This window comes from Aotus nancymaae, unplaced genomic scaffold, assembly GCF_030222135.1.
Source record: "Aotus nancymaae isolate 86718 unplaced genomic scaffold, 86718_ANA_hifiasm-v0.15.2.pri h1tg000021l, whole genome shotgun sequence".
NCBI lineage: Eukaryota > Metazoa > Chordata > Mammalia > Primates > Aotidae > Aotus > Aotus nancymaae.
This window is the reverse complement of record NW_026988433.1, coordinates 24,514,828-24,526,524: the sequence shown is the minus strand read 5'-3', so window position 1 is coordinate 24,526,524 and position 11,697 is coordinate 24,514,828. Positions and strand designations below refer to the sequence as shown.

The 11,697-nt window shown below is 55.5% G+C and overlaps 1 protein-coding gene across 1 annotated transcript; it reads right to left on the bottom strand.

Annotated features, from left to right (window-relative positions):
- Positions 1–2,683: 2,683 nt before the first annotated feature.
- On the bottom strand, positions 2,684–11,473 carry TMEM119 (transmembrane protein 119). Its single transcript, XM_012469143.3, has 2 exons — positions 11,400–11,473; positions 2,684–5,201 (listed from the first exon to the last, which is right to left on the bottom strand). Exon 2 carries the CDS (start codon positions 5,185–5,187, stop codon positions 4,336–4,338), a length of 852 nt encoding a protein of 283 aa, XP_012324566.2. The 5' UTR covers positions 5,188–5,201; positions 11,400–11,473; the 3' UTR covers positions 2,684–4,335.
- Between the last annotated feature and the right edge of the window lie 224 nt (positions 11,474–11,697).

The window sequence follows — 11,697 nt, the reverse complement described above, 5'->3', positions numbered from 1 at the left end:
CTGGAATTACAGACATGAGCCAGCATACCTGGCCTAGATGTCAACTTTTTTTCAAGACAGGGTCTCGCTCTGTCTCTGAGGCTGGAGGGCAGGGGTGTGATCGCAGCTCACTGCAGCCTCAACCTCCTGGGCTCAGTCAATCCTCCTGCCTTAGCTTCCCAAATAGCTGGGACCACAGGTGCCCACCACCACTCCTGAATATTTTTTATTATTATTATTTTAAAGACAGGGTCTCCCTGTGTTGCCCAGGCTGGTCTCAATCTCCTAGTACAAACTCCTGCCTTGGCCTCCCAAAGTGCTGGGATTACCGGTGTGAGCCACCCAGCACTGACCGGAAACTAGTATTTTGTTAAACTCCCAGGTAATCCCTATATGCAGGGTGGAGACCCCTGCTACATGGGGTAGGGTTGTTCCCTCTTTGTACACATAAAAATGGAGGCCCAGAGAGGTGAGGTGACTTGCCCAAGGCCACACAGCTAAGAAAGAGTGGAGCTGTGACTGAAGGAAACCAGACAAAGTGACCGTGGGACCAGAACCACCTTAAACATCACAAGAGAGTTAAAGACAATGTGCCCAGCAGAGATGTGCCCACAACCCAATCCCGCTCTCACCTTCAACTTGACCCAGCCAGGGAACTCCCAGCCAGGGAACTCCCAGCCCTCCTGGGCTGATCAGAGCAGAGCAAGGGCTGGGAAGGAATCTCGCTTCCAGCCAGTGGCCCTTTAGCCTGCCCAGCACCCACACAGATGACCAGAACCCCCACCTCCACCCTGAGCGGGGGTCCATGTCCTGGGGTAGTTCTCCTCCTCCCCCTCCTCCTTTAAAACGACAGCAGGCCTGGCTCGGGGACAGGGTCGCAGGCTGGGAGCAGCTGTGCCACTTTACAAGCCCAGAGACAGTGGGGGACTGTTCAGGCCCTGGCAGACTCCTGGGCCCCTGAGAACAGTGGAACCCTCTCCCCAAGCCTCAAGCCCAATTCTCCCCCGCCCCTGCCTACCCCGCCCCCCACCCAGCAACCACCGTCTCCCTCTATGGCCCAATGTTCACTGGTGCCAGCTAGATGTGTGCCCATAAAATGCCTCTTCTAGGTAACCCCATCGCAGATAGGAGGGGCTTTCAGCAGGAGAGGAGCCCTGCTATCCTCTCCCCAAGGGATTCACTCATTCATTCATTCATTCATTCTTCAAAGAAGCATTAGAACCCATTCGAGAATTCAGACGCTGGGGTCAGACTGCTGGGCTGGAATCCTGGCTGTGGGACCTCAGCAGCCGACATAATCACTTCTCTTGGCCTCAGTTTCCTCATCTGTGACACAGGAATAATAACAGTGCCCACCCTAGAGGGCTGCAAATCTCAACAAGTTAATGATGCTGAGTGCTGAGAGCAGGGCCTGGCACATAACAGGGGCTATTAATTGGAAGCTATTATTATCATTGAGCTAAGAGACTGTGGAAGAGGGGTGGGGTGGAAGCTATCAGGGAAGGCTCCCAGGAGGAAAGGACATCTAGACTAGAAGCTAAAGGATAAGGGGGAATTAGCAAGGCAGAAGGGGTTAGGAGGGGTGGAAAGGTGTCATAGGCAGAAGGAGCAGCAGCTGTAAAAGCTCAGAGGTGAGGAAGAGGTGAACTGCATTGGTGCTCAGGCCGCCTCCTTCATCCACCTCCCACCAGTCTTGGGGGCCACAGGCTATGGCTGAGGTCACGAACTCCATGTCCTCTGGAGAGCCCCGCTGAGCGTTAGTGGAGGGCTGCCGTCAGGAGCTGCTGATCAGGGAGCTTGCCCCTGCCTGCTCCCCCAGGGTCTCTAATGACTGCTTCTGTTTCACTAATTTTTGTGTATTCAAGGGAAGCTTCACGCACTTCCCAGTCACGTCCCAACACCTAAGACCCCGCAGGAGCTTAGCGACAAGAAGAAAGCACAGCCCATGAACCCAGAGAAGAACAATTTGATCAGAGCCTTGAAGCACACAGGTATTCCTCTTCCACCCTCCTGCTGTTTGCAGCAGGCCTGGCCGGGCTGGGAAAGGGAGGGTCCTTCCCCACTGAGTGAGACAGAGGCCATTGTGTGTTATGAAACCCAAACCTCAGGGGCCCCCTCCGGGTGGAGGGGAGGGGCTGCAGGGGATGGCCTACTGCCCCCAACCCCAGGGACCCAGCACATGCTCCCAGCCCCAGCCACATCTGGATTCCAGCTGGCAGCTCCTGAGGCCCAGGGTGCGGGGGAGAAGTCGCTGCAGGAACTTGCCATCAAAGACCAAGAGGAGGTTGGCGGGCGGGAGACGAAAGGCAGAGGCCGACTGCAGGGCCAGCGCGCGGCCTCCTACCCACAGTCCCGGCCAAGGCTGCAGGGAGAGTGGCACTGTCTGAGACCCACCCCAGTCCTTAGCCACCTGCAGGGGAAACAGAGAGGTGAGGGACTCTCCCACGGCCACAGTCAGTGGCAGAGCCGGGCGTGGAAGCTGGGTCTGTGTGGCCACAAGTCCAGAGCTGGTACTCCACCCCTGGGGACACAAGTTCCGGCCCATTCCTCGGAGCTCCGGTCTTTCCTTTCTTTCCCGCATCAATCTGTCCCTTCAGCCTCCACGGCTGGGCTGATGTGTTTCCCCAGAAAGTTGTCCCCATCCCATGCAAGAGCCCCTCCCCAGCAGGCTCATTCCCCGTGCCCCCTAGAAAACCGGTGAGACTTCAGGCCAGAATAAAGGTTTATTGTGCTGGTGCATTATATCTTAGCACCTGGAGAGCTGTGCGGAGGTTGAGGGAGCCCCAGACGGAGGGATGGGGGAGAGGACCCCCACCAGAGCCTCCATAAAGCAGGACGGAGCCCAGGCTCCCTGTCGAGGACTGACGAATATTGTGGACACGGGCTGCCAGACAATGTGTGAGCGACAAGGGGTGGCCAGGGCCCCCCTGCTCCAGCCTGGGCGTCAGAAACCCTCCCCCAGTCCCTCAGACTCCCCAGGGTGGAGGTTCCCTCAAACACAGCCGCTGGCTTCTAGGCTGCTTTGGAGGCCAGATGGGAAGAGTTCCATTCATTCACCCCGATGAGAAATTCGCCCCTAGGCAGGAGGTGCCCTACCCCCCACACCCCTAATCCTGGACCAACCAGAAACGGGGGCACCTTCGGGAAAGTTAACAACAGTATTTTCCAGAGTGAGTGCTGCAGGACTTTACCCCGTAGCTATTTGAAAAAGTAGTTTGTCTGGGAACAGTGGCTCACACCTGTAATCCCAGCACTTTGGGAGGACAAGGCGGGTGGATCACCTGAAGGTCAGGAGTTCCGGACCAACCTGGCCAACATGGTGAAGCCCAATCTCTACCAAAAATAGAAAAATTAGCCAGGCGTGGTGGTAGGCACCTGTAATCCCAGCTACTCGGGAGACTGAAGCAGGAGAATCACTTGAACCTGGGAGGTGGAAGTTGCAGTGAGCTGAGGTTGCAGTGAGCCAAGATGGCGCTACTGGACTCCAGCCTGGGCAACAGAGTGAGACTCTATCTCAAAGAAAAAAATAAATATTGATTCCAAAGAGCGCCTCAGGGAACCTAGTCTGGGAAATGCTCATTTAGGGACCTGTCATCATGTGTGTGTGCAGGGGACCTCTCACAGAAATGTCCTGATTAACCACACCCACTTCTGCTGCTGGAGCTCTAAGCACAGGCAGAACAATAAAATATTCAGCATTGAAAGGACACAAGAAGGGGACCATTTTCAGTTCCAAACTATTGCCTCTCGCCAGGCCGCATGTTGTCTTACGAAGGCCAGGCACCTCGGCATCTCTCATCCAGCCTCTTCCAAAACTCCCACTTACCCTTTGCTCCCTTGATGGAAAAGCAGTGATATTTGCACACAGATGACCTGCGGCGTATGAGTCCCAAATGATGTGGCTGATTTAGTGGACTGTTTTTTGTTTTGTAGATATGGGGGTCTCACAGTGTTGCCGAGGCTGGTTTTGAAATCCTTGTCTCAAGCGATGTCCGGACTTGGCCTCCCAAAACGCTGGGATTACAGGCATGAGCCTCTGCACCCAGCCTCGAGGGATGTTTAATCTTGTCTGTCACAGGGACACGTGTCCTCCCTCGCCTTGTCAGGGGAGCTGTGCTTTAGGATATAGCTCTTTGGGGCTGCAGAGGTGAAGGATGTCGGCACTTGGTGAGATTCCTCCTGGGGACCGGGGACCAGCATCTCTGCCTGCTGTAGAATCAGGACATGCTGGGATTGGCACCACAGGGTGGCCAAGGAGGGAGTGTCAGGAAGCACTCAGGACTGAAGGCCTTTTCATGCCCAGGGAGGTGACCACTTGGGGCCCTGACAGTCAGGGCTGGCAGCCTGGGAGGCATGTTAGATATTGAGGTGGATGCTGCTGCAAGCGCAGGAGGCTTCGGGGGGACCCTCTGGTCCCTGGGCTTCCTGGGCTAACAAGAGGGGCCCTTCCAGCTCCCCTTGGCCCTCACTGGCCACCAGAGCCCCCTCAGGCCCCCCTGAGCATGGTTCCTCCTGCACCTCTGGTGTCTCCAGCGGGACCCTATGTCCCTGGACTTCCTGGTCCCCATCCTGGCTGCCCTTCTCCTCTTCCTCCTTTCCCCTGCCCTCCACCATCCTGGCTCCATCCCCACCACCTGGTACAGGCCTGGTGGGGGACTTGAGGTTCTGGGTGGCAGCCAGGATGTCGGCCTGGAGCTGCTGGGAGGAATCCAGGGCTTCCTCGGGCCGGCTCTCGGGGGCCCTGTCGGGGACCTCACTGAAGGCCCGGGAGCCCCCGGCTCGGTCACTCTGGTCCACATACTTCTTCTTGGGGAAGGATGACGGATAATAGGCCGAAGCCTTGTGCTTCTGCCGGGTGATGACTGCGGCGCAGACGATGAACATCAGCAGAAAGGCCAGGGAGCCCACCACAGCGATCAGCATCACGTACTGGCGGAAGAAGTCCACGATCCCATCCAGGAAGTTGGTGGGGTGTGAGGGGCCCCCCAGGGATGTGGGCTGGGGTCCCATCGATGTGGGGCTGAGGGCCGGGGTCCAGGCTGGTGGGAGGCTCGGGGAGGAGGCCGATGAGCCCTCGGCCTCCCCACTACCTGCCACATCCTCCGGGAACGAGGCCTTCAGGGGCACAGAGCGGGCGTTGGTGGAGGGCACAGACCCCAGGAGCAGCAAGAGAGGGATGAGGAGGCCGGGGGCTGCCGCCAAAACCATGGTGCCCCCAGGACCTGTGAGACACGAGGGAGGAGAGAAGTCATGGTGTGATTCCAGGGTGTCAGATTCAGAAACAGGCTCACTAGCCCCCAGGAGGAACAGGGAGCATGAAACATCTTCCAGCAAGTCCCTTCCATTCGCAGGGCCTGAGCCCCGCTGGTTCAGATGTGGGCTACAGATGTGCTCCCCACTTCCCTGGAGGCCCAGGGGGCCAGGGGCTGAATCTTACTCATCTCAGTCTCCTCAGGGTTTGGCCCCATATCTGGTATACAGTAAGTGCTCAGTAAATGTACTCTGACTGACCTGGCTGAATTAATAATGATAACTTACACTTTCATGGCTTCATGTGTCAGCCACTGTTTTAAGTTTCTTACACGGAATTTCTCATTGAATCCTGATCACTGCCCAGTGTGGGAGGTTCTATGATTAGGCCCATTTTGCAGATGAAAAAACTGAGGCTGAGAGGGACATGGTGACTTGCCAGGGAAGAGCTGGAGTTTGGATCCAAGCAGGAAGGGGGAAAGGATGGCAGGGTTGAGTAAGTGAGAAACCAAGTGAGTGACTGAGGGAGCCAAGTGATACCCCACCCCTACCCACCACCCTGGGACCCTTCCCTCCAGCCCCCAGCCCCTCTCTGGTCCCGTTCCCCTCAGGCTCTTGTCCCCATGCTTTGGGGGGCCAAAGTGGCTCCACATGGCCACATCCTGGTGGCTCTGGGGCTTTCTCAAATCTTCCCCTGGCCAGCTCTGCCTTCTTCTGCAAGAGATTCCTAGGGGGCCAGGCAGAGTGGCTCATGCCTGTAATCCCAGCACTTTGAGAGGCTAAGATGGGCAAATCATTTGAGGTCAGGAGTTCAAGACCAGCCTGGCCAACATGGTAAAACCCCATCTCTACTGAAAATACAAAAATTAGCTGGGTGTGGTGGCACATGCCTGTAATCCTACCTACTTAGGAGGCCCAGGCAGGAAAATCACTTGAACCCGGGAAGTGGAGGTTGCAATGAGCCAAGATGATGCCACTGCACACTCCAGCCTGGGCGACAGAGTGAGAACCTATCTCAAGGAAAGAAAAGAAAGAAAAAGAAAGAAGATTCCCAGGGTTTGAAGCCTCTAGGTCTCTGAGCTAGGCAGGGGCCTGGATGCCAAGGGCATGCATGGGCAGCCCTTCCCCCCACCCCGCCCGTGGCTGCCCTCACCCCCAGGCTCCAAGCAGAAGCCAGGATGGGCCCTGGGGTGGGGAAGTCCTGGTGCCCGAGACTAAGCTGAGCTGCCGACGCGCCCCACCCCCAATAGATGGGAACCAGATGAGCCCAGGGCCTCCCTGCCCTGCTGGAAGCCTGCTCCTGGGTGAACCCCAAGACCCCACCTGGCCCAGACAGCACCACTGATGAATTAATTCCTCATGGCCAGAGTTTGACGGAGGAGCTGAGTTTCAAAACACTAACTCTCCCTGCAGACATGAGCTGGGGGCTCCCAGCTGCTCAGACAAACCCAGGGACAATTCACTGTGCTGTCCTCTGGCAACCCCTGCCACGCCCAGCGGGGGCCCAGGTCCCCGCAGCTGGCTTGAGTTTAGAGGCTCCAACACAGAAAAGTCTTAGGATCCCCTGTCCTGAGGCCTGAGGGGACTGAGGTGGAGAGAAAAGAGGCCCAGAGAAGGCAGAGGGCAGGCCTGGGGCCACACACAAGTTCCTGGGCTGGAGGAGGAAGTCAGGCTCCCAAGGCCTTGGCTGTGGTCACACCTCCAGCATCTGGGCCTCAGGGCCTGCTTGGTGAAGCAGAGGACGCTACCTTCCCCACGGGTACCAGGAGGCTTCCGGAGGAGAGGTAGGACCCAGGCTGGGCCATTTAGGGGCTTGTTCCAGGTAACCTGAGGCTTCTCTGTGACACGGCTTTCACTGAAATTAATTGCATCAGCCAGGTGCGGTGGCTTATGCCTGTAATCCCAGCACTTTGGGAGGCCAAGGTGAGAAGATCACTTGAGCTCAGGAGTTCAAGATCAGCCTGGTCAACATGGCAAAATCCTGTCTCTACTAAAAACACCAAAAATTAGCCAAGCATAGTGATCCCAGGTACCAAGCGGGCTGAGGTGGGAGAATTGCCTGAGCCCGGGATGTTGAGGCTGCAGTGAGCAGAGATGGTGCTGCATTCCAGCCTGCGTAACAAAGCAGGACCCTGACTCAAGAGAAAAGAAAAAAGAAAAGAAAGAAATTAATTTTGCTGACATAAATGTGAACAAATTGGCTTAGATGGCAAAAAATAAAAAATAATAATTCCAGGACACAAAAAGAGGCAAAACTGGCCAGGCATGGTAGCTCACACTTGTAATCCCAGCACTTTGGAAGGCCGAGGCTGGAGGATTGATTGAGGGCAGGAATTTGGGCAACATAGTGAGACTCCATCTCTACAAAAAAAAATTAAAAATTAGCCAGGTCTGGTGGTGTGTGCCTGTAGTCCCAGCTACTTGGGAGGATCGCTTGAGCCCAGGAGTTCAGGACCAGCCTGGGCAACATAGGGAAACCTCCAACTCTATGAAATATATTAAATTATTTCAATTTTTAAAAAAAGAGACAAAGCTTCTCAGGCTCATTTTAAATGAGCTGGTCGCCATGCTTTCCTCGGGGTACTCATCCGAGCTCTTCATGCCTTTAATCCTACAAGAGCCATTTTCTCCATTTTACAGATGAGGAAACGGAGATTCGGAGACAGACAGTGACTTGCCCAAGGACACACAATTGGTGAGTAGCTGAGCTGGGATTCGAACCTTCCTCTGTCTGATCCCAGGAGTTTACACGCATCACACTCACACTCATACACAGCCATACACACACAGGCACACACACCACACACACAAAACCATGCACACATGCCCCCCCACACACACCCATACACACCCCACACACAACTATGCCACACACATCCCACACACACTCCCATCATACACACATGCATATATTACACACACAATCATACACAAATGCACACACAGCCATTCACACAATCATGCACACGTGCCATACACCCATATATACACATGCATATGCTACACAATCATACACACTCACATGTACACACAACCACACACACAACCATGCACACATACCACATACCCATATACACACATGCACATGCTACACACACAATCATACACACACATGCACATGCAACCACACACACAACCATGCACACATGCCACACACCCATATACACACATACACATACTACACACAATCATATACACACATGCACACACTGTACACACAATCATACACACACACCACACACACCCATACACACATACATATACTACACACAGTCATAAACACACATGCACACACAACCACACACAACCATGCACACACACCACAAACACACACACACACCTATATACACACATGCACATACTACACACACAATCATACACACATGCACATACAACCATGCCACACACCCATATACATGGATGCACATGCTACACACACTCATACACACATGCACACACAACTGCACACACAACCATGCACACGTGCACACACTACACACACATACACATGCACACACACCACATACACAACCATGCGCACACACACCCATATGTATATGCACAGACTACACACACATACACACAACCACACACAACCATGCCACACACCCATATACACGGATGCACATGCTACACACACATGCACACACAACCACACACAACCATGCACACATGCCACACACCCATATACACATGTGCACACACTACACACACATACACATGCACACACACCACACACACAACCATGCATACACACACACCCATACTTATATGCACAGACTACACACATGCATACACTCCACATACACACAACCACACACACACTCTCACACAACCATACATATACACCACACACACTCACCTACACAAACACACACACCTGCACACACCACACACTCTAGGCCAGGAATGGCTTGTTCCCGCTGGCAGACATCACCTGTCAGATGCTAAATGAGGCGAAGGACCCCCTCCCCTCTGGCACCTGTTAGCAAATGTTCCTGTAGACACCCTTGAGCTTTGGGGCTGTGTCCTGCCCGTCACCTCCCAGCCTCCTGCCCCCAGTCAAGCCCAGGAGAGAGCTTTCATGGCAACAACAGCCACTTCTCACTGCAGAGGGCATCTGGGACCGTGGGCGGCTGGAGGCCCGCTCAAGTTCTGGCTGGGTCAAGAATCCCAGCTCCACCGCGTCCAGCTCTGCATCTGGCTCCTGTGGGCCTCACTTTCCCCATCCGTAAGTTGGGGCAGGGTGACCACTAGTGGCACTTCCCAGAGCTGTTAGGGCCACATGAGACAACTTTCAGAGAGTGCTTGGTGCAGAGTGGCTAAGCCCTGAGGAATGGTGAGGTCTGGGGTAGCTGAATTCCTGCCCTAGCCAAGGTCCAGGTTCAGCCAGCAATTTCCCACCCTGAGCAGACAAATGAGCACCCTCGCCGGATGGGAACATGTGCTTACCGTCTGTTCCAGCCACCGCCCAGGGAAAGACCAACCTTTTCACCCTGTTCAGTGAAACTTCCTCAGCTCTGGTCACTGAGGAATGCAGAACCAAACACACAGGTACACACACACACATGCACACATACACACACACATGCACACGCAATACACACACACACACACACACACATGAAGTCAGAGGTAGAGGGCGAGAAAGGAGAACACACAAACTGCCACTGGCTCTTCAAGGCTGAAACCCTGACTCTCAGAGTCCCCTGCACCCCACAACGCCTCCTGGCTCCTAGGGAAAGGTGGGGGCAATGTGTGGAGGACCCGACCCCACCTGCAGCCAGCAGAGCTCGCTGGAGATGGCTGTGTGGCCCTGGGTGGCCCCTGCCGTCTCTGGGCCTCTGTTTCCCATCTGTGGATGAAGCACTGGCCTGGCTGGCTCTGGAGGCATCATTCTGCCTGCCCGGTGCGCCCCCACCTCCTCCTGGACCTTTTCAAGCACTCAGAATATCACAGGCCATTAGGTGCCGGGGTGAGGCCCAACACTTCTTGCTTCATCCTAGAGGCAACTCAGGTCCAGAGACTGGGAACCGCCTGCCCAGGTCATACAGCAAATCAGGGCCGAGCCCGACAGAGCCCTGAACAGAGAGGCCTTTCTTGGTATATCCCAGAGGAGGTCACTTCCCAGCTACATGTCCTTGTGTTGGGCATGTCACCTCTCTGAGCCTCAGTTTCTATACCTGTACAATAAGGATGAGAGCCACCTCCCCAGACTGTTGTTAGGACAAGACACTGCCGTGCATGGCACATAGTGGGTGCCAATTAGCAGGGACCATGTGATTGCCCAGGACTCCCCCCCAGGGACACCTCAGGCAGGGCTGGCCACATAAGTGTGACAAACTCCCTAAGACGGTCCTGAGTATGTGGAGGAGTACATCCACCCCTCGAGGCCTGGGGACCCCAAGACTAGGGGCTAGGGGGCTGAGGTCTGCCCCACTCCCACCCAGAGACTGGTGGCCTTAGGGGGAGGGGCAGCCCTCGGAAACCTGGCTTCAATTAGTGGCCTTGTGTGGGGGAGGGGGTTCTGGTTGGAGCACTGCACATGCTTTCCACCCCAGGGCCAGTCGAGGACAGGGACCTGGGCCCCTGGAGGTCTGGATGGGAAAAGAGGTCCTGGGGGCACAGCCCCCCTCCACATACACACACACACACACACACACATACACACACACAGCAGCAGCAGCATGGACACACAATATAAAGACACACAACACAGGCACACCGACTTACACAGCACTGAGACACCCGGCAGCACTCTCATGGCCCACACACACTATACACAGAGATCACACACGGAAACACACCACATACACATACACAACCTCCAACACACAGCCGATCCCACACACAGGACAATACGGTCCACACCACCCTCAGATGGATCTTGGAAGCAACAGCCGGGTGTCCACTTGCAGGGAAGTAGAAGCAACACACCCCCTACACCAAGGCCCCAGCCACACACGCACAACACTCTGGCCCACCCCGGCCCACCCCAGCACTGCACATGGGTCTCAGATTCCATCTCACTCATGCACACAACACCAAACACACATTCAAAGCACACACACACTTAGAGAGGCCCCCTAGAGTGCTCAGAGAGTCCCCAGTCCCTAAGCTCCAAGACAGCCCCAGGCTCTCAGGACAGAAGAGAGGACCCCAGGACTCACCAGTTCCTTGGCGCACAGGACTGGGTGCTCCCGCCGAACGGAGCGAGAGTGGGGGGCGCCTGGGCTGGGAGAGACAGTCTGTGCTGGTGCCCGGGGCTGCTCTGGGCTGGCGCCTGCCCGCCCTCCCTCCTCCCGTCCCTCCTCCCGTCCCTCCTCCTTCCTCCCTCCCCGGCTGGGCCGCGGGGCCAGCTTGATTTCATTAAGAGGGTTTGGGGTGGGGACAGGGGGAGGGGAGGGGCTGCTCTCAGGCCACACGCAATCCCACCCTTGCTCACACTCCTGCTCCGGGGAAGACCAG

What these genes read in the sequence shown, in the direction of transcription:
- TMEM119 (XM_012469143.3), bottom strand. Translation starts at nt 5,187, where the DNA reads ATGGTTTTGGCGGCAGCCCCCGGCCTCCTCATCCCTCTCTTGCTGCTC.